General features: G+C 41.6%; 1 protein-coding gene across 1 annotated transcript in view; it reads left to right on the top strand.

Moving 5' to 3' along the window:
* Positions 1–27669, top strand: part of SLC28A2 (solute carrier family 28 member 2) — a 103350-nt gene that overhangs the window by 57098 nt on the left and 18583 nt on the right. The window contains exons 8-16 of the mRNA XM_027084186.1: positions 3008–3257; positions 3724–3996; positions 5545–5631; positions 6151–6287; positions 6568–6659; positions 6794–6882; positions 23765–23856; positions 24947–25130; positions 27436–27577. Of these exons, the coding sequence (XP_026939987.1) occupies positions 6579–6659; positions 6794–6882; positions 23765–23856; positions 24947–25130; positions 27436–27577 (588 nt within the window). The 5' untranslated portion in view covers positions 3008–3257; positions 3724–3996; positions 5545–5631; positions 6151–6287; positions 6568–6578. The remainder of the gene's footprint in view (positions 1–3007; positions 3258–3723; positions 3997–5544; positions 5632–6150; positions 6288–6567; positions 6660–6793; positions 6883–23764; positions 23857–24946; positions 25131–27435; positions 27578–27669) is intronic.

Here is a 27669-nt window from a genome sequence, read left to right on the forward strand (position 1 = left end):
CTTGAGCAGAGGAGAATTCAGCATAGAATTGGGGCAAAGTTCAGCAGAGTCCAAGCTTCAGTTGATTGAAATCAGAAAAGGTCAACATCATCATTCCATCCTCTATCTGGGTGGGGTCCTTAGTTCCTGCAGAAGTCAAAGATATGTATCAGATTGTTATGTACATCCCTTGAGAAGGAACTAGGATCTATTTTATCTCTGAACTATTGTTTCTTGACTGTTTTTCCTTTGTTCCTGTATTCTCTCACTTCCCTTAAGATCATTAATTACTGAGACATGTTTAAGGGCAAGCACTGTGGCCAGGCTTAGACCACAAATTGACTTAGGCCCACAATGGCTTCTCTTATGTTAGGAAAGCCATACCTGGTTCTCTTTCTCCGGGGACCCCCTCCCCTATCTGCTTACAATACCACTGAACTAGGTAAGAAATTACAAAACTCTAATGAAAAACACGATGACTTCATCCAGATCAATAGGAATTAATTACCTGGGGCTGAATGAACTGATAAATATGGTTTATAATGTTATGACTTTTTTCTGAAATATACTGGCTAAACATCTTGAGGCAGTTGATCGTATATTTATCTCTACATAGAATAATTATAATAGAGCAACTCTAGATATGGGAAGAAGCAACAAGGGAAAATACTTCCTGGATTATAAGAGGCTAGTAAGAAAAGAGAGCCAGAGAATTTCAGATTATCCACAGGGCCTAATCCAAAAAATACCCCAGCACATTGAGTGGCCTATCAACAGAATCCTTCCTAGGGTAGTGGGGCAAAATTGGTCATGAAATGCCTACCAAATGTTGGTCAGATTTATGTCCAAGAGAGGGTGCTGTGGACAAAGAATGTCACCAGCCATTTTATTATAGTAAATAAAGGATGTTGAGGCCGTCAAGCCATCAGCCACTGCAGCTGCTCCTCATGGCGCACCTGGAGGGAATTCAGGATGTAGAAAAAAACAGGTTACTGACCCTAGATTGTTAAGGTTCATATCAAAGGAATAATTTCAATAAACCCAGACTCTTGCCTCTTCCTAATCACAGAAAAAGGCTAAATTCATTAACTTGCAATGCCTGGTTTTCTTTAATTTGCAGTAATCTTTTGATGTTCTGACTACCTCTTTCTTTATGTTTGTTTTTTTGCAAAAACTCCTCTATATCCTGGCACCTCCCTTACCTCTTTGCAACAGTCCCTCAGAGTTATCTGAGAGGCTGTATCCTGGACTTAAGTCCTCAGTAGGCCCACCAAATAAAACATAATTTTCAACTTTTAGGTTGTGTATTTTTTTTTCAGTCAACTTGTCTTTCCTTAGATTTGGGGATAATTGGTTGCCCTGCAACCTCAGGTCACTGATGGGTTAAAGAAAATTGTAAATTTTCAGATTATCTGAATTTTTAAAATTGTTATGAAGATGAGAGCAAGACTTTTCCAGCTTTCTACATCCTAAATGGAACATAGAAGTTTTATTCTGCTTTTTTCCCCTAAATTTTTCTCTCTGTGCTGTTCAGATATTTTCTGTTGACCACTCCTTGAGTTCACTCACCTTGTCTTCTGTTTTATCCAGTTCGTTAAACCATTTTAGTTAGTTCTTTCTATTTTATTTTATTTTTTATTTTTGGCTGTGTTTGGTCTTCGTTGCTGCGTGTGGGCTTTCTCTAGTTGCAACGAGCGGGGGCTACTCTTCGTTGCGGTGCCCGGGCTTCTCATTGCAGTGGCTTCTCTTTGTTGGGGAGCATGGGCTCTAAGCTCATGGGCTTCAGTAGTTGTGGCACGTGGGCTCAGTAGTTGTGGCTTGTGGGCTCTAGAGCACAGGCTCAGTAGTGGTGGCACATGGGCTTAGTTGCTCCATGGCATATGGGATCTTTCCTGACCAGGGCTCAAACCCGTGTCCCCTGCATTGGCAGGCGGATTCTTAACCACTGTGCCACCAGGGAAGTCCGTCTGCTCAGGTCTTTAAGCACTCCAAATACTGTTTTTCACTGAGTTTCTTGGTATCTTGTTTTGAGCATCTAAAATTTTTGAGTTGGCCAATGACTTTGAAATTTGGTTGCAGGTTTTTAGGCTCTTTCTTCATTATTCTTTTCTTTTTTCCTTCAAAAAGACTGCTTGAGCATTATTTCTCTGCATTGTGATTTTGAAAACTAAAATGCTTTCAGGAAAAGAGCTAGGATGAATGTGGAACTCAACTGGTATGCTTCCCTTCTCTCAAGAATCAAAAACCTCCAAGTCCTGCTTCCATTGATTGCTCTGCAGTGCTTTCACCTGTTGATTTATATATTTGTCTAGCCTTTTTAGTTGTTCTCAGCAGGAGAGTTAGTTAAGTGTAAGTTACTTCAGTAAGACCAAAACTGGAAGTTTCTATATGCTCTCTAGTTCCCCTTGCTTGTACTAGTAATCTAGGAGAGGTCAAAGCAGGAAGGATAAAATCATTTATTATTTATACCCTACTTATTTCCCAGATGGGTTTGTGGCAGGCCACCTGGTTTCCAGGAGCAACCCCTAGACTTTAGGAGAGCTCTGAGGCCAAGCTTCCATGGAAATGACCATAGCTAGCCTCCAATCCTGACTCTGCCCTAACCAGCTGTATGACTTTAGACAAATTGCTCGTTTTCTTTGAATATAATTTTCTCTGTACCTAAAATAGGATTAGTAGTTGACTTGCTTACAGGAATATTATGAGGATGAGCAGTAAAAGTACAGGAAAATCTTTTGAAAAACTGTAAAAGTCTGCAGAGACAGAGCATCTCTTATGTTTCACCCTACAGCCCAGAAATAGCACAGAACCAGGAGTGAGGATCCCAGGATATTGGTTTGGCTTAGCCACTAACTAGCTGTTGACTCTAGGTAAATCATTTCATTCTTCCTGATCTGTACTTTGAGAGTTTATCAAACTGTAAATGATAAGAGAAAAAGAAAACTTTTAAACAATGAAGCCCAAGCCTGTGAGCCAGCAGTTACTCAAGGGGAGGTATCAGCCAGATTAATTCTCTTCCTCTCCACAGTTGGGTGTTATCAATTGTACCTGCATTTAAAGGAAACTTGGATCTGCTGGACAAGTGAGATGAGTGCTGTAGCCTGCATTTAGAAGATGAACATGGATTTTTCACGCCTTCTAGAGGAAAAAGAAAGAGGGAAGAGGAAGGGCAAGAGAAGACAGATGTGATCACTGGCATCATTTCACCTGGACTGAACGCTAGGCTCTGTGCCTATAACTATACCTGGGCTTGACCCCAGAACTGGCAATTTTCTAAGGTAAAAATGAAAACAGAGATAAAGTGTGTACTAGGATGAGTCAGAGAGACTTCACAGTCATACTGAGATTGTAATCAGATGTCAGCTTGAAAATATCTTTAATTTTCCTGAGTTTCTATAAGAATGTACAATAGTAGACTACAACTGCAAGTTTACCTACTGTTTTTCAAATTCTTTTTCTGTATTAAATTACTTAATTTTCCTAATCATCTTGTCAAATGGCATTGGGCAATTAGGCGGGGCAGGAATAACAGAAGGGGCCCAGAGAGGCAAAATGAGTTACTCTAGGTTGCAGAATATAACACACATTTACTCTGGTAGGGCTTTTATGTTTGTGTGTGTGTGTGTGTGCATGGAGCTAGGGAAATAGAGATATGTTTTCCTATTTTGGTGATTGTTATCATCATCTACATACCCAATAATCTAAGCCAGAAATCTGTGTTTGTTTGTTTCACTTATTTTACAGATCTTTATTGATTGCCTAATATTGTGGCAGGCCTTGAGCCTGGGGATACAGTGGTGAACAAGATAAAGAGCCTGTGCTTGATGAGATCATGGTCTACTGGGAGACAAGTAAACATTTAGAGCACTAAATGCTCTGTAGTCTTCTGCAGAAGCATGTTGCAGTAGGGGTGTGGGGAAAAGGGTCTTAAGTCTCATCTGGAGGGAATCATGGAAAGCTTCATTGAAGAGAGTAGCCTTGCAACAGAGACTTGAAGGTGGTGTGGGAATTTTCCAGGTAAGTAAATAGGAGCAGGGTGTTGGAGGCAGAAGGAACAGCATCCACAAACAGGCACAAGGGAACATCAAGTGTTTAGGGAACAACATACAGCTCAGTATTACTGGCAGGTAGGAGCAGGAAGAAAATAGTTCATTTTGAACAATTTTGAAGAATTAACTTCCCCCTTTCATTTACTCCCTTATGCCCAATTAGTCACCACATCCTGTAGATTTGTTTCCTTCTTTCCATCTACTGCTTTGGTTAGAGCTTCACCATGTCTGACCTGGACTCTTGCTTTTGTCTCCTGACTGGTCTCCCTGTCCCCAGTGTGCATCCTTCCAATCCATTCTCCTCTTGCCTCCGCAGCTGGTTCCAAATAAGCCCAAACTTTTAGCCTGGCTTACAGAGCCCATCTCCATCTGGCACTTGACTGCATCTCCAGACTTATTTCTTGATAAACTACCACCGTCTCATTCACATTTTCCCCCTCCATTACTTAACTAATTTCTTAATTTATTTTGTCCCTCCTTCATTAGTTTCTCAAAGATCTGCCTTTGTTGTTTAGCTATTTTCTTTAACATCTTTATTGGAGTATAATTGCTTTACAATGGTGTGTTAGTTTCTGCCTTATAACAAAGTGAATCAGTTATACATATACATATGTTCCCATATCTCCTCCCTCTTGCATCTCCCTCCCTCCCACCCTCCCTATCCCACCCCTCTAGGTGGTCACAAAGCACGGAGCTGATCTCCCTGTTCTATGCGGCTGCTTCCCACTAGCTATCGGTTTTACATTTGGTAGTGTATATATGTCCATGCCACTCTCTCACTTTGTCCCAGCTTACCCTTCCCCCTCCCCGTGTCCTCAAGTCCATTCTCTAGTAGGTCTGCATCTTCAGCTATTTTTTACAGCCTCCTTAGTGTGTCAGGGAAGTCTTCACCTCTGTGCCTTTGTTTCAGTTTCTCCCTCTGGTGGTATATCTTTCCCCTTCTCCATCAGTGGTTCCCTACTTACCTTTCAAAACTTTCCAGACTCAGGGCCAATGTTACCAATTCTGTAAAGCCTTTCTTGACACATGTCTTTCCTCACTGATTTGTAATTCTTTCATGGCAGAGGCAATATCCCATTCATCTTTGTGTCCTCAGCACCCAGAACTGTGCCTGGGTGATGGTGAATATTTAACAAATATTTATTAAATGGATTAGTAAAAGACTTCCTAGCAGTCATTTAGAATTGAATCATGTACAGTCCTTCATTCTGTTGTTTTCTAGCAAGTGTCTTTCCTGTACAAAATGATGCTAAGTTTTCTGAGTGCAGAGATCCTTCTCTTATTTTTCTTCTCCATACTACCCCGTGCCTAGTTCTGTGCTGGGCAGCGCTCCTGCTGATGTGCCTGTTAGGAATTCCTGCAGAATTCTTAGACCTGACCCTGCAAAATAGTCTTTAGAACATATAAATATTTAACTTGAGAGTTGCACTCCTCCTCTACAGAGAAGGGCAGGAACAGCAAAGGAGGGCCCAGGGCAAAATGGGCCAATCAGGAAATCCTTCTCTCTCATCTCCAGCCCATCCCTTCAGAGTCAAGGTCTCGTGGAGCTGAGTTTTTCTTTCTGTCCTTCACTGAGGCACCAGAAGGAATCCTGCAAACTGGAGTAAGTAATGGTCTTGGAGGAGGGCAGGAACCTGATTTGCCAGATTTCTTAATTGATCATATTTAGACCAAATTCAAGTAGTTCTGTGCCTATACAGGAAAGCCCTGATTTAAAAAACAAAAGTTGTTTATGTATGTTGAATAAAATTATATTTAAATGGTTGAAGAGATCACAGTAAAAAACAAAAAACAATTCCATAAAATTGAAGGAAAATTTCTACAAAGTAAAAAAATCTCAGATGAACCTATATTATAACTTTGAATGTTTATCTATTAAGGTTGTTTATAGTGAGGCTCAAGTGTTTGTTTCTTTATTCTCTCATTTTGTTTTAAAACTTTCTTTACTGGGGATAATTAACATTCATACTGATTATTCTACATGTAGATTTCTTTTATTTATCTCATTAGGTACTCTCTTAGATGCTCCAAAAACAATTCTCATGCTACATTATAGTCAGGAACTGGAAAGTCTGTTAATCTTGGTTTCTCAGTAATGTGTTGGGGGCTGTGGTCTTCCCAGCCCTCTGCCTCCTTGTTTTCTTCTTACTCAGCACAGCTCAGTGGGGCCACCTGGAGGCTAACAGGAGTAGTTGCCCTCTAACCCTTCCTTAAGGGGACTGAAGAGAGTCCTTTCTAGTTCAGGTCCTGGAGCCCTGGGTGAGCCACTGATTCATTTCAGTTCCCTTGCCCTTCATTTCTCTTTTCCTATCTTATTTCCCCTTCCTTTGCTATTCACAATAGGAAGTAGAAGTCTATATTTCATTGTTTATTATTTTAGAATTATGTTTCCAATTTTCTCAATTCTTAAAGAAATCAACTAAATCTCTAAATATTTTTAGTTTTGTTTTCCTGTGGGTAACTGGCCCTAAAAGTTCTATCTGGCCCCATATTATAGAACAACTAATCTTTCAGCCTTGGCTCTGAATTTGATTTTCAGGAGAGCAGGAGATGGAGAAAACAAATGGAAGAGAGGGCATTGCTCTGTCCACAGTGGAGATTGGCATAGAGAACCCAGGGCTGCAGCTCACGGTAACTCACCAGTTTAGTTTCTGCACATCTCTGTGGGCTGATGCATGGCCTCATGTACGGTCTTTGATTGCTCGCAATCCCTATCACCCCTGGAAGGGCCTTATGACTGACCTCAACTCTACCTGTGCTTACAGGAAGAAGGAATAAATCCTGAGGGAACCAGGAAGACTGAAGAGCGAGGACACAGCCTTGGGGATGGATTGGAACCCCTAACTCAACAGAGGTACAGGTGTTCTGGCATTGATTCAGTTAAGGCCTAGGGTTGGCTAGTATGGTTGGTGGACTCAGGAGAGGTCAAACTTGCCCTGTTCTCAGGAGCTTATGATCTATGTTGTCGAAATAAGACTCACAGCCACCTGCTGTTACCAAGTGCACATATACATTTTTATGTAATTAATTGTTACATAAACCTGTGCCATAAGTAACGAGTTCAGCGATATCAGTGTTGGTTGGACCGGCAACAAAAAGAACAGAAATGAGAATAACAACAACTAACATTTATTGAGTACTTACTATTGTGCAGAATGCTTTATGAAACGAATTCATTTAATTTTCATGCCAACAGGTGGGTACTAATTTTAGTCCCCTTTTTCAATTAGAAAATTGAGGCTTAGATATCAACTTACCCATATAATTTTTTTAAAATAGCTCTTTTGGAATACTCAGATTTGGGGATGAGGAGAAAGAGAAATCAGAAATTTTAAAAAGATGGAGAAGGACCCACCAAAAGAGATAATAGAGAAAGGTAAAAAGTACAGTCTTGAAAGTCAAAAGGGAAGAAAGTGTCAAGAATGAAGGTACAATGAATCCACAATGTTCTGTGTGTCAGGAGACAAGGAAGGAGAAAAATCTCTGAATTTGGTCATGGTCATAATCGCAGAAGTAATGTCTATAGAAGTTGTTGGGGTAAAATAGGTCAGATGGAAGCTGTGTTCCACGGTGTGGAAAAGAGTCTGGGTATTTATAAAAAAGTGCAGGGTTTTCCTGGTGGCGCAGTGGTTGAGGGTCCGCCTGCCGATGCAGGGGATGCGGGTTCGTGCCCCGATCCAGCAGGATCCCACATGCCGCGGAGCTGCTGGGCCCGTGAGCCATGGCCGCTGAGCCTGTGCGTACGGAGCCTGTGCTCCGCAATGGAGAGGCCGCAGCAGTGCGGGGCCCGCGTACTGCAAAAAAAAAAAAAAAAAAAGTGCGGAAGTCATACGTTAAGAAGCTTAGAAGAGGATATTGGATAGTTTCTAAAGGGAATATATGGATATGTGTTTTTTCTTTTTCTTTTTTGGCTGTGTGGTGTCTTCATTGCTACACGTGGGCTTTCTCTAGTTGCAGCGAGTGGGGGCTACTCTTCATTGTGGTGCACAGGCTTCTCATTGAGGTGGCTTCTCTTGTTGTGGAGCATGGGCTCTAGGTGCGTGGGCCTCAGTGGTTGTGGCACGCGGGCTTCAGTAGTTGTGGCACACGGGCTTAGTTGCTCCGTGGCATGTGGGATGTTCCCGGACCAGGGCTCGAACCCGTGTCCCCTGCATGGGTAGGCAGATTCTTAACCACTGTGCCACCAGGGAAGTCCTGGATATGTCTTTTCTTCTCTTTATTTTTAGGAATTAACTAAGTGACTTCATAGAGAAAACAAGCTTAACTTTTTTTTTTTGGTGGGGGGGTACGTGGGCCTCTTACTGTTGTGGCCTCTCCCGTTGTGGAGCACAGGCTCCAGGTGCGCAGGCTTAGCGGCCATGGCTCACGGGCCTAGCTGCTCCACGGCATGTGGGATCTTCCCGGACTGGGGCACGAACCCGTGTCCCCTGCATCGGCAGGCGGACTCTCAACAACTGCGCCACCAGGGAAGCCGAAGCTTAACTTTTTAAATTCTATTTTCTTCTCCAGAAGTTCACGTCTAGATACAAATTGATACATATCAATGTGGACATTACCACTTTGTATTTTTGTTTTTCCACTTATTTTATACATCACATTTCTATGAATTGACAGTAAGCTTTCTATAAATTTTCATGCTTACATAATATTTCATACTCTGTTTAGCAATATAGTGGTTAATGTGAATTCTAGAATCAGACTGCTTAGGTCTATATATGAACTCTACCCAGTGATGTGCTGGTATATGTTTAAGAAATGGCTCTCCAAGAGTAGGTTTTTTTTGCGGTACGCGGGCCTCTCACTGTTGTGGCCTCTCCCGTTGTGGAGCACAGGCTCCGGACGCGCAGGCTCAGCGGCCATGGCTCACGGGCCCAGCCGCTCTGCGGCATGTGAGATCTTCCCGGACCGGGGCACGAACCCATGTCCCCTGCATCAGCAGGTGGACTCTCAACCACTGCGCCACCAGGGAAGCCCTCCAAGAGTAGTTTTGCCATGAATATTGGTTCATATTTTTGCTCGCCTTAGTAATTAAGACCCTGGGTTGGCAAACTTTTTCTGTAAAGGGCCTGATAGTAAATATTTTAGGCTTTTCAGGCCATAGGGTCTCTGCCACAGCTACTCAACTGTACCATTTTAGTGGGAAAGCAGCCACAGATGATACTAAACAAATGGGCATGGCTGTGTTCTTAAAACTTTATTTATAAAAACAAGGATGGACTGGCCCACAGACCATAGTTTGCCACTTCTTGATCTAGACAAAATAATAAATCAACCTTTGATTTGTAGCATTTGCCTGTAGTATAAATACTCTCAACATGGCTTATTTCAAGCTACCAATGGTATGTCATTGAATGAGGAGTTGGGAAGAGATGGGCAATGGCATATCATTACATAAGATTTCTACCATACACACAGAAGAGAGAACCTTAAGAGCTTAGGTAACAGTAAAATGTAGCAAAATGATTAGGAGGTGTCCTGAGACTTATGACCTGTCTTGTTAAAAACCAGAAGCTTGGTGTCATAGTTATGGCATATTAGTCAGCCTCTGCCTCTTCCGGTAGCGTCAGGGCCTCCTGCTTTGCACCTGCCATGCTGTGGCTCAGCTTCCAGTGATGTGTCCTAGTGTGCCCAGTGGTTGTTGAGACAGTGGTCAAGCTACCTATAGATTAAAGCCTATTTAAACACAGGGCTGTGTCTTTCTCTATTAAACTTAAACCTTCTAACTTCTGTGGAGCCTTTAGAAGATTGTTTGATAATTGGTTTATATTTAGCCCAGTGACTGTGCTGGGCATAGAAAAGACAGAGTATAGATCCACCTTAAAGTGCCCTGCCCAAGTTAGGGAGTAGGTTCCATGAAGCTGTTGATCAGCTCTTGACTCTTCTAATACTGGGCTTAACTTTTTTTAAAATTTCATTTTAAAAAATTGAAGTGTAGTTGATTTACAATGTTGGACTTGAATTCTTATTCTATGTTATTTTTTTCTGGCTGCATTGCACAGCATGCCAGATCTTAGTTCCCCAACCAGGGATGGAACCCGGGTCCCCTGTAGTGGAAGGGTGGAGTCTTAACCACTGGACCACTAGGGAAGCCTGTGGACCTGCCTACATTTTGTCAGATTGCTGTTGGGGTCTTAAACTGCTCTGATGTATAATTGTGTCCAGTTCCCTCAAATCTCATCAACTTTATATTTTCTCAGATGAAAAATTTGTTACATAGATGTTAAATCATGCTTTAAAGTTATAACTTGCATTTCTTTGAATCCTAGTAAAGCTATACATTTTCCCCATTTAGTTTACTTTCCGTATTTCTGTGTGTGGTTTGCTTTCCTTCTTTTACCACCTATAGTAGAATCTGGATTTTGAAACTCATTTCATTTCTGCTGAACTATTCAAATAGCACCCATACAGATTCTTGTTTCAGTCCTTCCCACTTGCTACACACCTATCTTATATAGATTCTACCAGAACTGCCTAAAGCATGACTCTGAACTGCCTTGTTCAAAAACCTCTATCATTCCCCACTGGTTGGCATTCAAGTCTTCCCCACTCCTCCTGCTCTCCAGCCATGATTTGTACCTAACTTGACTTTCAAAAATTAACTCTTACAATTCCCTTTCTAATGCTACTCTATGCATTATAATTAACCCTCAATTGTTCCTTAAATATAACTTTTCATTTCCTGCCTCTGTGTCATGTTTTCCATCATTCTCTCTGCGTGAAATGTCTTTTCATTTTACATCTTTCTGCCCAGATACAACATATCTTTTAAGGCCCAACTCAAGAGCAATCATGTCCATGATATTATCACAAATGGTCTTCCTCTTCCTCAACCTCACTGGCCGCAGTCCAAAGAGGCCCCTTCTTCCTCAAAACTCCCATAACATTTCTATTCGATCTTCTCTAATAGCACTTAAAAGTTCTGACACTGTGTTACAGATTTATATGTATATTGCATCCCCTAAACTGGACTGTAAATACATTGAGGGCAGGATCCATGTCTACTTCATCCTTTTATCTCCTATAGCACCTGGTACAATGCTTTACCCATAGTATATACTCAAAAATTCAAAAATATTCAGAGTTCAATAGATACACTTTTGAAGTAGAATTGACAAGATTTGATGACGATTAAGGCCAGCCATTCTCAGGACACATACTCAGACCCCTGTCTTTATCCTTTCTTCTGTTCTTGGTTCCTCAGGATATCCTTAATCTGATCCTTCAGTGCAAACTATTTTAACTTCTCTTTCTTTTCATTACTCTTTCTGAATTTAGACATTTCTATAAAGCAATTTAGCAAAACATAAACATTTTAAAGAGGGTTCTTTCTGTTGTTGTTAGAATTCAAAAATGTTTGGTGGTGGTGAGGGGTGTTTGTTTTAAAGAACTAGTGAACTTGAGCACATCTGATGGCTGAAAGAAGGAGCCAGAAGAGTCAAAGAAAGAAAAGGAATGGACAATAGAAGAGGATGGAGATAGTGAGATAAATAATTGTCAGATAAGCCCTTAGGAGTTGCGAGGAGGTGGAATTGAGATCAAGAGTTGGAGGATTTGCTTTGGTAAGTGGGAAGGCCAGTTTTCCCTAAGATTTTAGAAAGGAGGCTCAGAAGCTATTGGGTCAGAGATGTGCTAAAGGATCTAGGTCAAGAGAGGCTGAATTTCTGTAAAACAGAGGGTATACCTGCTGAAAGCAAAGGAAACTAGGCTTCATAAGAGCATCCCTCTACCCCTCAGTCCCACAGACCCTGAGCCATATGCCCTTATGCCCCCCACCCCCACCCCCACAGTGATGCTAGGGTCCTGGGGCTGGCTTAGCAGGGAAGCATCCTGTCCTAAGTTTAGGTCTGGCTGATGGAAGGGCCAGTAGACCTGAGAAGGGCTCTCCTGCCCTAGAGGAAAAGAGTCATGTACTTTTTCCTAGCTTGTCTTCTAAATACTAGCTCTTCTGGTTCTTGATTCCAGAAATGAAGAGTTGGATCATTAAAATTTTCTTTTACATGTATGGTTTTTATTCAAGTCAATTACCAGGAAAAAAAGAATAATGATCATGTACCAAATTAATATTGCTTTAAATCTTGCTGAATTTCAACTATAAATTCTGTTCAGATAGGCCTAGTCTTCGTGTGGAGCCCAGTAAAGTCATTACAACTTAAAACAATTAAGTGGAACTTTGGCACCAAACTGGACTGCCTGAGCCATCTTCAGTGGTTTGGCACTTCACTTTGTTACATGTGGACTCACCTGCTTATTTACCTTTAGTAGTTGTTTTAAAACTTCTATTCTTTTCAAATTCTCAACCCATTTTTTCTTACCCATCCCCATCTCCACTGCTATATAATAGCTATACAATCTCCACTGTATATAATCCAATATCATTCCTTTCTAAGAAGACTAAGTATTTTTGTTACTAAGACCCCCATTCATTACTTATAATTTTCTTTGTCTTTGTCCTCTTTTTTTTCCATTCTCTCAGAAAAAGAGCAGTCTCCCTCTTGCTTTTTTTTTTGTGGTACGTGGGCCTTTCACTGTTGTGGCCTCTCCCCTTGTGGAGCACAGGCTCCGGACATGCAGGCTCAGCAGCCATGGCTCACGAGCCTAGCCGCTCCGCGGCATGTGGAATCTTCCCGGACCGGGGTATGAACCCGCGTCCCCTGCATCAGCAGGCGGACTCTCAACCACTGTGCCACCAGGGAAGCCCCTCCCTCTTGCTTTTTAAAGCTAACCTGCCAGTCTCTGCTTTTTAATTGGCATTTTTAGGCCATTTACATTTAATGATTTAAATCTACCATCTTGCTATTTATGTGTGTGTGTGTGTGTTTGTGTGTGTGTGTGTGTTTGCTTTGTTTTGTTTTGCTGCACCATGTGGCATGTAGATCTTAGTTCCCTGACCAGGGATTGAACCCATGCCCCCTGCAGTGGAAGCATGGAGTCTTAACTACTGGACTGCCAGGGACGTCCCAGCTATTTATTTGTTTTTATTTGGCTCCACTGCTCTTTTCTTTTCTCAACATATCAAATTTATTTCTTCCACTGTTAATTTTCCCAGTCATCCACTAAGAATAGATTGTCTTTTCACTAGTTACCCAATATTACAGGTTGTCTTTTCACTAGTTACCCAATGTTACATTCCTCTCATCAATTAAAGTCACCCCATGCCACTGATTTTATGAAAGTTTTCTTAATGATAAAATTTAGGATTTGGGAAGCATTTATAATTTCATTTGTCATTCTTGGCTCCACAAAACAAAACTAGACAAAATAAAAAGTAAAGGCCCAATTCACAATCAATGAGAATTTAGCTCAGCTGTTTACCCAGATCCTCCCTCTCATCTCTGGATTGCAACTAAATGTAATTTTAAAAATTGAAATATGTTTGACATATAACATTGTGCAAAGATAAGGTGTACAACATGTTAATTTGATATATTTGTAATATGATTGCCACTGTAGCAATAGCTAGCACCTTTATCATGTTACATAATGATCATTTCTTTTTAGTAGTTGGAATCAAGTTCTAGTCTCTTAGCAAGTTTGATGATTATAATACAATACTGTTATCTATATTCACTATACTGTGTGTCAGTTCTCTAGGGCTTATTTACTACTTGTTGAAAGTTTGTACCCTTAACACCATCTGTCCTATCCCCTCATCACCCTATTCCTTGGTAACAACCATTTACTTTCTGTTTTTTAGTGTTTGGCTTTTTTATTTATTTTATTATTATTATTTTTTTGGCCATACCACAAGGCTTGCAGGATCTTAGTTCCCCAACCAGGGATTGAACCAGAGCCCCGGCAGTGAAAGTGCCGAATCCTAACCACTGGACCACCAGGGAATTCCCGAGTTTGGCTTTTTTATAGATTCCACATATAAGTGAGATCATACAGTACTTGTCTTTCTTTCTCTGACTTACCTCATTTAGCATGATATTCTCAAGGTCCATCCATGTTGTCAAAAATAGCAGATGTCCTTTTTTCTCATGGCTGAATAATATTCCATTGCATATATATATATACCACATCTTCTTTACATATTCATCCATTGATGGGCACTTAGATTGTTTCCATATCTTGGCTATTGTGAATAATGCTGCAGTAAACATGGGAGTGCATATATCTCTTTGATACCCTGTTTTCTTTTCCTTTTGGCATATACCAGAGGTGGAAATGCTGGGTCATATGGTAGATCTATTTTTAATTTTTTGAGGAAACACCATATTGTTTTCTATAGTGGTTGAACCAATTTATATTCCCACCAACAGTATATAAGTGTTTCCTTTTCACCACATCCTGGCCTACACTTGTTATCTCTTGTCTCTTGATGATAGCCATTCAAACAGATGTGAGTTGATATCTCATTGTGGTTTTGGTTTCCCTAATGATTAGTGATGTTGAGCATCTTTTCATGTACTCATTAGCCATTTGGATATCTTCTTTGGAAAAAATGTCTTTTCAGTTCCTCTGTCCATTTTTATTTTATTTTATTTTATTTATTTATTTATTTTGTGGTACATGGGCCTCTCACTGTTGTGGCCTCTCCCATTGCAGAGCACAGGCTCCAGACGTGCAGGCTCAGAGGCCATGGCTCACGGGCCCAGCCGCTCCGCGGCATGTGGGATCTTCCCGGACCAGAGCACGAACCTGTGTCCCCTGCATCGGCAGGCGGACTCTCAACCACTGTGCCACGAGGGAAGCCCCCTCTGTCCATTTTTAAATTGTATCTTTTGTTGTCATTGTTGTTATTAAGTTGTATGAGTTCTTTATATATTTTGGATATTAACCCCTTATCCAGTATATGGTTTGCAAAAATTTTCTACCATTACATAGGTTGCCTTTTATTTCATTAATTGTTTCTTTTGTTGTACAGAAGCTTTTAAGTTTTTTAAATAATTAATTATTTTATTTTTGGCTGCATTGTGTCTCTGTTGCTGCACACGGGCTTTCTCTAGTTGTGGTGAGTGGGAGCTACTCTTCGTTGGGGTACACGGGCTTCTCACTGCAGTGGCTTCTCTTGTTGCGGAGCACAGGCTCTAGGTGCACAGGCTTCAGTAGTTGTGGCACGTGGGCTCAGTAGTTGTGGCTCACGGGCTCTAGAGCGCAGGCTCAGTAGTTGTGGCGCACAGGCTTAGTTGCTCTGTGGCATGTGGGATCTTCCCAGACCAGGGCTGGAACCCGTGTCCCCTGCATTGGCAGGCAGATTCTTAACCACTGCGCCACCAGGGAAGTCCCACTTTTAGGTTTGATATAGTCTCACTTGTTGACTTTTGCTTTTGTTGTTTCTTCTTTCAGTTTCCTAACCATAAGAGTATTGCCAAGGCCAATGTCAAGGAGCTTCCTCCCTGTGTTTTATTCTAGGAGTTTTATGGTATCAGGTCTTATGTTTAAGTTTTTGATTCATTTTGAGTTAATTTTTGTGATTGGTATAAAATAGGGGTCCAGTTTCATTGTTCTTTATGTGTTTATCCAGTTTTCCCAACACCATTTGGTTAAAGAGACTATCTTTTCCCCACTGGGTGTTCTTGGCTCCCTTGTCAAATATTACCTGACTGTATATGTGGGACTTTAAGTCTGGGCTGTCTATTCTATTCCATTGGTCTATGTGTCTTTTTATGCATGTACCATACTGTTTTTATTACTATAGCTTTGTAGTATAGTTTGAAATCAGGACATTTGATATCTCTGGATTTGTTCTTTTTCTTCAGGATTGCTTCAGCTATTTGAGGTCTTTTGTGATTCCATACAAATTTTCGGATTGTTTTTTCTATTTCTGTGAAGAATGCCATTGGAGTTTTGCTGGGGATTGTATTGAATCTATAGATGGCTTTGGGTTGTATGGACACTTTAACAATATTAATTTTTCTGATCCATAAACACAGGTGTCTTCCTTTTTTTTTTTTAAATGCCTTTCCTCTTTAATACCCTTTCCTCTTTTTATGCCTTCTTTCAGATTAATTGAAAAAAAATTTTTTTTGGCTGTGCCACACAGCTTGCAGGATCTCAGTTCCCCAACCAGGAATTGAACCCGGGCTCTTGGCAGTAAAAGCATGGAGTCCTAACCACTTGACCACCAGGGAACTCCCTGAATATTTTTAAATGATTCCATTTTACCTCCTTTATTGGCTTATTAGGTATAACTCTTTGTTTTGCTATATTAGTGGTTGGTTTAGAGTTTTTAGTATATATTTTCTTTCTCTCTCTCTCTCTCTCTCTCTCTTTCCTTCCTTCCTTCCTTCTTTCTTTCTTTCCTATGTGGTATGTGGGATCTTAGTTCCCTCACCAGGGATGGAACTGGTGCCCCATGCAGTGGAAACATGGAGTCTTAACCACTGGAGCACCAGGCAAGTCCCCTGTAGTGTATATTTTCAACTATCAAGTCTACCTTCAAGTGATATTATACCCCTTGGCATATAGTATAAGAAACTTATAATAGTATACTTCTGTATGTCCTCTTCCAGCCTTTATATTACTCTTGTTTATGTTTATATATTTTACTTTCACATATGTTATACACCCCATACTACAGTATTATTATTTTTGTTTAAACATTAAGTTATCTTCCCATATGTTCCAACTTAAATATACCTGCACCTGCATGAATCCTTATCTTTTCCCCTCCTTATCAGAAGGCCTACTCTCCCTGAGTTTGAAGCCAACCTCTTTATCCATCTTCTTAATGCCACCCTTCTCCATCCCCTTCAACAGGGCCTCTTTCCCCTACCTCTTCAATTATTCCTTCCCTCAATCTATAAATATACTCAAGTTTCTTTCCTCAAAAATCAACCTTATCTCAAACTTGTGATATCCTTTTCCTTCATGGCCAAGTTTCTTGGAAACGTGGGACTTCCTTGCTATTTCCATTTTTCTCACCTCCCCATTCAATTTTCAGCCCAGTACAATCTAGTTTTCACCATTACTGCTCTGCTGAAAATCTTTTACTCAAGTGAGCAATGAAAACGTACATACCAAGTCCAATGTACACACACTTTCACTGGGCATCTGCAGCATGACTTCTGACCCTTTCTTTCTGGAAACTCACTTATTGATTTTAAGGGCACTATCCCCTCCTCATTCTTCTACCTCTCTGGATGTTCTTTCTTGTCCGTTGTTTTCCAGAGCCTGTCATTTGTCTTCTGTTCTCACTCCTACACTTAATGTCTTGATTCCTAAAGCCACATCTGAAGCCTGAATCTTTGTTCTAAGCTTCTGACCTATATATCTAACCACTTACCAAACACCTTCATCTAGGTGTTTCATATACACTTCAAATTAAACATTAAAACCAAATTTCTGTCAGCATAGGTTTGATACTTTTCTACTCAGTCAGGCCCTAGTCAGCCTGGGCTCTAGGCACACAAAGATAAACTAACTCACATTTCCTCCTCAGGTCTGTTCCTCCTCCTGTCTTTTCTATTTTGGTTTATGTTATCACCCTGACTGAGTCACTCACGGAAGGAACCTCATTTGTCATCCCAGTTTCCCTCCCCTTGATGTGGATCCTCTTTCTCAAACACCTATGCCTTTGTTACAAAGTTTTAAAAGAAGAGATTTTTTAAATCTTCTAAAGTGGAAATGGAAAATAATTTAAAATAATTCAATGCCTTAATGAAAAACTGATTAATGAATTAAAGTGGCCTAATGGAGATCATTCTGGAAAACAATTTCTTGAGGAAAATTCAGCAAGGTTCATATATGTTTATAATAAAAACATGAATTTACTAATGAATTAAGAGATCCTGGCAGGGCTTCCCTGGTGGCGCAGTGGTTGAGAGTCCGCCTGCTGATGCAGGGGACACGGGTTCGTGCCCCGGTCCCGGAAGATCCCACATGCTGTGGAGCGGCTGGGCCCGTGAGCCATGGCCACTGAGCCTGCGCGTCCGGAGCCTGTGCTCCGCAACGGGAGAGGCCACAGCAGTGAGAGGCCCGTGTACTGCAAAAAAAAAAAGAGATCCTGGCAACAGTCGTCAATGCTAACATCTCAAAAATACAGACAGCCTGTGCCTTCTGATAAAAGCACGCAATGTCTCTGACACAGTCCTGCACACCCGCCTCCCCCGCTGAAAATGGAATCTGATCAGGTCTCTAACTCTACCTACAATTTATAGGAAATACAGGGGTAAGGAGTAACAGGTTCAATTGTACCGCAGGGATGCAATCATCAAAATGCAGCCTGGGGGAAACCTACAGAATAAACAACCTACTTTACTCAACAAATAAAAGATGGCAGGACATTCAGATGGAAAGACACTTGAAAGAAGCTTCGTCCAACTGCAACATATGGACCTTAAAAAGATCCAGATTCAAAACCCAAACTGTAAGAACAAAACTAACAAAGGACACTTATGAGAAAATCAGGGAACTCTGAACTCTGACTAGATAACTGATATTAAGGAATTAGTGTCATACTGTGATTAAATTGAAAATTAAAAAACAAACAAACAAACAAACAAACACCTATGCATTCACCTCCTATCAGTCCTCCCCTGCACCTTCAGTTACTTCCATACTGGCCCCTAGCCCATCCCTCACCACCCGCCTCCAGAGTGATCTTTCTAAAAAATACATATATACTTATGTTATTACCTTGCTTAAATTCTTCAATGGGTCTCTGCTTTCTACAAGATAAAACTGAAATTCCTAAGCATGATATATAGTCTAAATGACCTGGCTTCTGTCTTCTTTGCATGCTTTCTTCCCACCATCCATCCACATGCTCCCTGCTTCTCAGCGACAGTAAATCATACTGTTCTTTCTTTCTTTTTTTTTTAAAGAAGATGTTGGGGGGTAGGAGTTTATTAATTAATTAATTTATTTTTTTGCTGTGTTGGGTCTTCGTTTCTGTGCGAGGGCTTTCTCTAGTTGTGGCAAGCGGGGGCCACTCTTCATCGCGGTACGCGGGCCTCTCACTATGGCGGCCTCTCTTGTTGCGGAGCACAGGCTCCAGACGCGCAGGCTCAGCAGTTGTGGCTCACGGGCCCAGTTGCTCCGCGGCATGTGGGATCCTCCCAGACCAGGGCTCGAACCCGTGTCCCCTGCATTAGCAGGCAGAGTCTCAGCCACTGTGCCACCAGGGAAGCCCCATACTGTTCTTTCAAAATGCTTGGCTCACTCACGTATGCTTTTCCTCCTCTAGAGGTAGCCCAGGGCTCTCTTCTAACTCCCTGAAACACATCCCCTTGACAAGCGCCTTCCCCTTTGCCTTTAGGATCAGTTCATCTGTCCTCTTCTTTGTGAAAGCTTCTTTGACATTCACCTGCTCCTTTAGGATCAGTTCATCTGTCCTCTTCTTTGTGAAAGCTTCTTTGACATTCACCTGCTCCTTCTCCTCTGCTCTCTTCATAATTATAACTTTGGAATTCTGGAATGTTCCCTCTGGAATTCCAGTCTTTCATGTCTAATTAGAAGCCCCATGGAGTAATGGAAAGATCTGGGGTTTAAATCCTAACTTTGCCAGCAGGCTCACTTTCCTTGCCTGTGAATATAATATTAACCTTGTGGTTTTAGGGGAGGATGATTGAAGAGGTCTTGCAGTACCTGGTAAAAAGTGCTTACTAAATAGTATCTGGTTTTTCTTTCCTTTAGAGGCAATTTTTTGAAAAAGTAGTCCATATATACTCACACTCACTCAATCCCCTGCAATTCCATTTTCATCCAGTCACTCTCCTGTAAATGGCTCTTTCAAACAGAACCAGTCACCTGTTCATGGCCATCTTCTCATTTACCATGCTACCTGATCTTACACATCACTGAATGTTGTTGACCTCTCCTCCTTTTTTTAAAAAAAATATTATTTTTTTTAAATTTATTTATTTATGGCTGCATTGGGTCTTCGTTGCTGCACACAGGATTTCTCTAGTTATGGCGAGCGGGGGCTACTCTTCGTTGCGGTGCGCGGGCTTCTCATTGTGGTGACTTCTCTTGCTGCGGAGCATGGGATCTAGGCATGCGGGCTTCAGTAGTTGTGGCACACCGGCTTAGTTGCTCCGCGGCATGTGGGGTCTTCCTGGACCAGGACTCGAACCAGTGTCCCCTTTATTGGCAGGCAGATTTTTAACCACTGCGCCACCAGGGAAGCGCTCTCCTTTTTTTTTTTCCGGTACATGGGCCTCTCACTGTTGTGGCCTCTCCCGTTGTGGAGCACAGGCTCCGGACACGCAGGCTCAGCGGCCATGCCTCACGGGCCCAGCCGTTCCGCGGCATGTGGGATCTTCCCGGACCGGGGCACGAACCCGTGTCCCCTGCATCGGCAGGTGGACTCTCAACCACTGCACCACCAGGGAAGCCTGGGATAAGAGTTCTGGAAGGAAGAAGTTGAGGCTGGGTAGAAGGGCCGGTTGGAAAACCCACTAACTAGGTCCCTCTTGTTTTTGTGGATCTTTGAATCTCTACTTTTAGTGTGAAGAAGATCTGACTTTTTATTGCACATCAAGCAGAGATTTGGGTCCTGTGTGGAGAGAGGGTTCTTTTCCAAGGCAACACATCCATCGCAACTCAGCAGTTAAGCACCCGGCTGTGTTCTGGTTTAGGTTCCCTTCTCACTCTACCTGGGCTGATGGTTCTCAGAACTGGTCATCCCCCGGTGCACAGAGCCTCTGACTCCAACGTAGGTTTTCTGGCCTCCATCTGATAGACTTTTCTCTTGCCTTCCCTGGTTTTCCAACTCCTTTTGGCTTTCCACTTTGGTTTATTAATAAGCTTTTTGCTTCTCAATCACCATTCTCCCTTGGACACTTTTTGTACCTGTTCTTGAGCTCCTCTACCACACTATCCAGCAACCCTTGCCCATCCAGTTTTAAACCAGTTTTATACACACCTTTGAATCTGGCAAAGTGGTGCCCAGTACAATACCCACGGACCAGTTCTTCTTATGCTATCATCAAATGAAAACTTTGGACACCTTGAAAAGATTCTGGTCACTTCTACCTGGAGGCCCTTGCCCTTTACTCAGACCATCATTTGGGTTGACTCATTTTCTTTCATCTAGTTCTGACTTCGAGCCAGGGCGAGCAAGGATTCACCCAGGGCCCCACTGTCAACAGTCACAGGAGATGGATTTTTTCAAAGCTACCTACGCCTTCCATTCTAACTGCTAGAAGATAGTACCCCAGACCCTGGGAATTTCCATAGCTTTGTCTCCCTTAGTTGGGGGAGTTTCCACAACTTGTGGAAAGGGTCACTGAGAAAATGCGTGAACACCCGTGCTGCTAGGCCTGACCTATAGTGACCACTAATGCTGTGTTCAGCTAGCACAGCCTACCAACCTTACCCTACTCTTTCCCATGCTGTCACTTGAGGCTGCAGGCAGTAAGCATGTAAGTGAGAGAGTTATTATTAGTCCATATCTGGAAAGCCTTCCACATACATACCTAGAGAATTTATGAGTGGGTACAGACATCACAGCAAGTTATGGACAAGATATCAAGTGTCACCATCTACCAGACAGATTTTTTTTTTTCTCAATTAAGCTTCTGAGTATAGCACAGTTACTAACTCTCAAACTGAGCCATTATGTGAAGAGCTTGGTTGTATTAGCAAGATCCTAGGCCAAGCAGGATGCCAGGACCATGAACACCCGTGCCCATACCTCTATGCACTGCTTCTCAGTTGGTTTAAAAGGGTCTGAGAACATATATTCTCTTTTCCTTGGAATGTCCTGTATGATTTTTTTTAATTTTCATTTTTTAAAGCAGAGGTCCAGTTGTAAATTGATATGCTAGGATCAGGTTGTTCATGGGTTTTGCAGAAATGAGTGCTCTTCACTGACTTCTGGTAGAACCCACTGATCTTTAGTTCCCAGGGAACGGTTGAATGTGGTCCTGAGGTAATGGCAGAAATCTTTTCTAGGTGTGTGGTTTATATTTGTCCTGGACTAGTGAGTGTCCCCGCTCATTTTGCAATGGCTTTGCTGAACTGGCATTTGATTAGGTATGATTTTAAATCAGCTTCACCTAATAGATCAGTTTAGGTCCTAACAGGAACAGACGGAATACTTAAATTAGGATAATTAGAGAAGGGTTTATTTACAGAGGGGGTTTATTTACAGAGAGACCATTACAGGGGTGTGTGCAAGATGTAGCGGAATCACAAGAAACAATAGTGCAAGAACCTGAGGCTAGAAGCAATGAACAGTTACTATTGCTAGGCAAGGGACAAGATATAAGAGAACCCAGAAGGAGAGTCAGGTAGAGAAGACTTCACTATGCTGACCTCAGTCTTTTCATCCACTCTGATCTCCTTTTGGATCCTCTTGGTAGAACCCAACTAGATAATCCAGAGGGTTATGTAATCCCACTGATGCAGTCCACATGGGTTAGAATCCCAGGGCACAGAGCAAGATGGAGAGTGGATCTGGAGGAGCAAACCAAAGATATCTGGCACACATGGGAAGTCTAGGATTGAAATTACATTAGTTCCTTGATATACTTTGCAAATGATATTCCAAAGATATTGACATCCTTCAGGTACACTGACACCTCTCAGCAATGGTTTTTACTCACTACTTTCTCTATTAAGCATGGAAAGTTAGCAGAGTTCTTGAGATCCTAAAGCGTCCTCTTGAACTGATAAGTCAGGTGGTGATAAAGAATGTTTTCTCCTTTCTCAGATCACCTATATCTAATAATACACACTCTACTCAACTAACACAAAGGGTTGGACTCCCTGAAGAAAGAAGAAATAAGGAGAAGGAGAGAGGAGTGAAAAGGAAGGCTTTGTATAAAGAAGAGGAGGGAGTGTGTTAGATGGGAGAGGTAGCAATGGAGAAAGAGCCATGGAAATCTGTGAGCTAAGTCCCCAGGGCATTTGGAGCTAGTGGTTGGTCTCAGCCCTGGCTAAGCTGTCCTGCCTCAGCATGATGGGCTTCTTGCTGGGCTCACCTTCTTTGGAGCTTCTAAGAGTTTGGAAATTAGAGCTTTTTGTTCATATGACTTCAGTGTGCTGAGGACATTTAAAAGTGGCAGAGACAGGCGAGCCTGGGACCTGGGTAAGATGCAGCAAAGGAAGATGGTTAAGAGCTCAGATTCTGAAGCCAGACTGCCTGAGTTTACATTCTATCTATGCTCCTTACAACTTCCATGACCTTGGGAAAGGTACTTCTCTGTTTTCCAGTTTCCACATCTGTAAAATGGGAATGATAATAGTAGCCACCTCAAGAGTTCTTATTAGGAGTCAATGAGTTAGTACTTTTAAACTTCTTAGAAAGAGTTCAGCACATAGAAAGCACTATATAAATGTTTGATAAATTAAACTTGAAAAGTTCTACTTGCTGGGCACCTTCTTTCAGGCCCTCTCACCCAGGGATTCTTGAGGGTGGTAGTGTTTTCCATCCAGTCTGTCAATTCATATCTGATTGACTGTTCAGGGTTATGGGTTTATGTGATTTTTATTTTCTCTCAGAAGAATAGGCCCTTTTCTGAATCTGGAAGCTGAGCAATCCCTTGTCCCTAGAGAACAGGAAGGAGTAGGTCCCAGTAGTCTCTCCCTGATGTGACCAGTGTTCCCTTCTATGGTAGGAAATTACTGAGGATATTGCTAGTCCAGGTTGGGTAGGAGTGTTCTGACCTGCTGCCCATTGACAAGGTTGACCTGGCCTTTTTGGCATCGCTACAACACTACCTAACTTCCCCAGGATGAATTTCATTAAGAGAAAACTCTTCCTCAGGCCAGGCAATCTAAGTTCTGGGAATTGATATAAATGGGATGGAATAATTTTTGGTTCTTAACTTTTGGATTCTCATCAGGAGGAACCTACAGCCTTTCACCAGGGCAAGAAGTTTCTGTAAGACACATGCTGCCTTGTTCAAGAAGGTCCTGCTGAGCCTGTTGTGTTTGGGTAAGGTATTGAGGATCCACGGAAGTGAGAGACACAGTTGTTTTAGAAATGTGACCTTGTGTCAAGACTATTACTAGATGGAAAGCAAATTTATTCACAAGTTGATCTAAAGGGCTATATGATGTATAGATCGTAATTACTTGTAGGTGAGCTGTAATTTATAGAATTGCACTTCTAGGAATAAGTAAATAAGTTGCACTTCTGAGAATAAGCTATTTTTCAAAATGTACTATTTGATAGACTTAAATATGTCAGAGAATCTGGGCTTGTCTCTTTTTTAGTATCTTGATTAGATGAGGGGCATGGTTCTTGAAGTCTGTGAAAGAAGCCTGTAGTATGTTACTTATTTGCTGGTTTACTGGTAAGATCAATGATATAAAATATTTTTAAAAGATAGCAAACCTCTTGGGAATTCCCTGGCAGTCCAGTGGTTAGGACTCAGTGCTTTCAATGTTGGGGCCCGGATTCGATCCCTGATTGGGGAACTAAGATCCTACAAGCCGCGGGGCATGACCAAAAAAAAAAAAAAAAAAAAGATAGCAAACCTTTATTTAAAATATACCGTCAGTGACGTATGGGACTTTGATGTGAATATTAGAGGCAGCTGGGGTAGTGAGAACAAAAATTATATTTTGGGGTGAGTCAAGGGGCCATGGAATGAGAACCATATGGCTGTACCCCCTAGTACTAGCCTTGTTTACTAGAAGAATGGCTCTGCTGAAGAGGAAAGGTTAAAATGACTGGGATTGTAAAGTTTTGAGAAAAGATGACTTTTTAAGAGTATAAAGGTGGGTGCTGATCAAATCCACTTCCAGGGATTGAAAGAGAATATCAAGGGAATGAGATTTTGTCAGGGTCAAGTGAAAATATGCAACATTCAAACTAAGTTGGTTCCTCCTTGGGATACCCCAAGAAAACAGTTAGCCATCTATCCTGGCCTTGAGAATTGCATCTCAGTCTGACAGGGCTGGGTGGTAAGGTCACTGGAGGGTTTTACCTGCCTTAAGTGCCAGACATTCATGACTAAATCTTCATTTGGTCCTAAGGGGCTCTGCCTTGCTAGTCCTTACTCTGTATTTTCTCTTTTTAGCTTATGCTGCCTACTTCCTGGCAGCTTGCATCTTGAATTTCCATAGGGCACTGGCCTTGTTCGTCCTCACCTGTTTGGTGCTTTTAGTCCTGGTTCACCGCTTTCTGAAAAGGTTCTTTGGTGAAAAATTAACGAGATGTCTGAAGCCCCTTGAAAACTCCTGCCTGAAGCTTTGGATGAAACGGTAAGTTAAGAATCTCAATATCCCTCATCCCACAACTTGTCTTAAACCCCAATCCATTACCCTTTTCCTCCTTTGACGGTTCCTGGGCTGTCTCTCAGACCCTCCCCTATACTTTACAAAACCAAGGCTCATACGGTATTTGTTTTTCTCTTTCTGACTTACTTCACTCTGTATGACAGACTCTAGGTCCATCTACCTCACTACAAATAACTCAATTTCATTTCTTTTTATGGCTGGGTAATATTCCATTGTATATATGTGCCACATCTTCTTTATCCATTCATCTGTTGATGGACACTTAGGTTGCTTCCATGTCCTGGCTATTGTAAATAGAGCTGGAATCTAAAAAAAACAAAAACAAACAAAAAACCTAGGGGCAAGATGGGAATAAAGATGCAGACCTACTAGAGAATGGACTTGAGGACATGGGGAGGGGGAAGGGTAAGCTGGGACAAAGTGAGAGAATGGCATGGATGTATATACACTACCAAACGTAAAATAGATAGCTAGTGGGAAGCAGCCGCATAGCACAGGGAGATCAGCTCGGTGCTCTGTGACCACCTAGAGGGGTGGGATAGGGAGGGCGGGAGGGAGGGAGACGCAAGAGGGAAGAGATATGGGGATATATGTATATGTATAGCTGATTCACTTTGTTATAAAGCAGAAACTAACACACCATTGTAAAGAAATTATACTCCAATAAAGATGTTAAAAAAAAACCAAGGCTCAGTGAGCAAATAGCAACGGGCCTCTGAACCCTGAACTTAGTCCAGTTTCTTATAGCCTCATGTCTCAATATTGCTAGGGGGTAGGAGGGGTTCCATTTCAGAGAAGAGTTTCAGTCTGTTTATTGTCAGGGCTGGTATCAGAAATGAGAAAAACCATACTCCTCTTCAATGAAGAAATCAAGGCAAAGAGGCTTATAGCAGCATTAAACTATCAAATTGATTTGGTGGTCATGTGTTTCTCCCTTAGTTCCTGGATACTTTTTGTGCTTTTTTTCCCTCTAGTCCTCCAGACTTCCTGCACCCACTGGTGTCTTATAATTCCCTAGAGTTTGAGGAGCAAACTCACTGTTCAGTGTATACTGAGCTGGATGCTACAGCAGCCGCACCTCATCTAACTAACTGTGGCATGCATATGTCCTTTGATCACACGCCTGGGCTGAGAGGATAACTTTCAGACTCTCTATATGTTCCATTTTTATGACTTTTGTCCAATGGATGCACAGAAAATAGCTGTTCAGATGTTTGCAACAGTGATCATTTGGAGAAACACACCAGACTACAGCCTAAATTTTGGATCATTGATTTATTTGACACTGGAGCGATAGAGCGAAAGGACTTTCTTCATTAACAGGATGGATTCTGGAAGCCAGATTTATTTATTTATTTATTATGTTACTTTATTTTTTCAATTTTATTAAAAAATTTTTTATACAGCACGTTCTTATTAGTTATCCATGGAAGACAGATTTAATTCACTTTGAGTTCACAGTGAGAACAGCTCCAAAATTCAACCCTGACCTGTAATCCCTTCTGTCGTCGTCATCGTTGTTCCTATGGCATCTCAACGGACAATGTGTTCTTTTTGTTTTCTTTTCTTTTCATATGTGATTCACCTTCTAATTCTTTTCCCTTGAACTGAAATGACTCCAACACTCAGACATGAGGAGACTAGTTTATGTATTTTTTTTTTTCATTTTAACATCTTTATTGGAGTATAATTGCTTTACAATGGTATGTTAGTTTCAGCTTCACAACAAAATGAATCAGTTATATATATACATATGTTCCCATATCTCTTCCCGCTTGCGTCTCCCTCTAGTTTATGTATTGATCAAGCATGTTTGGTACATAAAGGGACCACAGGGCATTAAGTAGTTGATTTGTGGCTTAGCCTTTACTCTTGCCCTTGGAGTGGTTGGAAAGTGGGTGGAGATCCATGGGAGGACTTTTCCTCCTTCTTTTTTAAATATTTTGGTTACGCATTAGAACATTCTTAAAGAATAAGTCTTTATATCACATCTTACTGATATGATAACTTGAAGAAAAGGAGGTCATGAGATTTATGTCCTCAGACTGGACTCTTTCAGCTTCATTCTGTGAGTAAAAGAGTTGAGGGGAGGGGAGAGGTGTTAACTGGGAAACCACCAGATGAATGATTCTAAAGATATGTCTCTGTGTCTGATCTATTGGGTTGTTTCATTTATCCTTGTGGTGAATTTCTATTTTTTAGAGGTAAAGTTAATGATTTCTTATTCACTCACTGATTTGATGACATGGTCTTGAAATTCCCTCTCCAGTGTGTTCGCGGGAGTCTCCTTGGTTGGCCTTATCCTGTGGCTGGCTCTAGACACAGCCCAAAGGCCAGAGCAGCTGATCTCCTTCGCAGGAATCTGCATGTTCACCCTCATCCTCTTTGCCTGCTCCAAACACCACAGTGCAGTGAGTTTTGGGTATTGCAGGGTGGGCGTAGTAATACCTAGCCAAGGACCATGTGTTACTAATTACAAAGTGCATGAGCCAAGTATTGATTA

Source organism: Aethalodelphis obliquidens, unplaced genomic scaffold (assembly GCF_003676395.1).
Source record: "Aethalodelphis obliquidens isolate GAN/ISIS:26980383/991018 unplaced genomic scaffold, ASM367639v1 scaffold51, whole genome shotgun sequence".
In the NCBI taxonomy this organism is placed as follows: domain Eukaryota; kingdom Metazoa; phylum Chordata; class Mammalia; order Artiodactyla; family Delphinidae; genus Aethalodelphis; species Aethalodelphis obliquidens.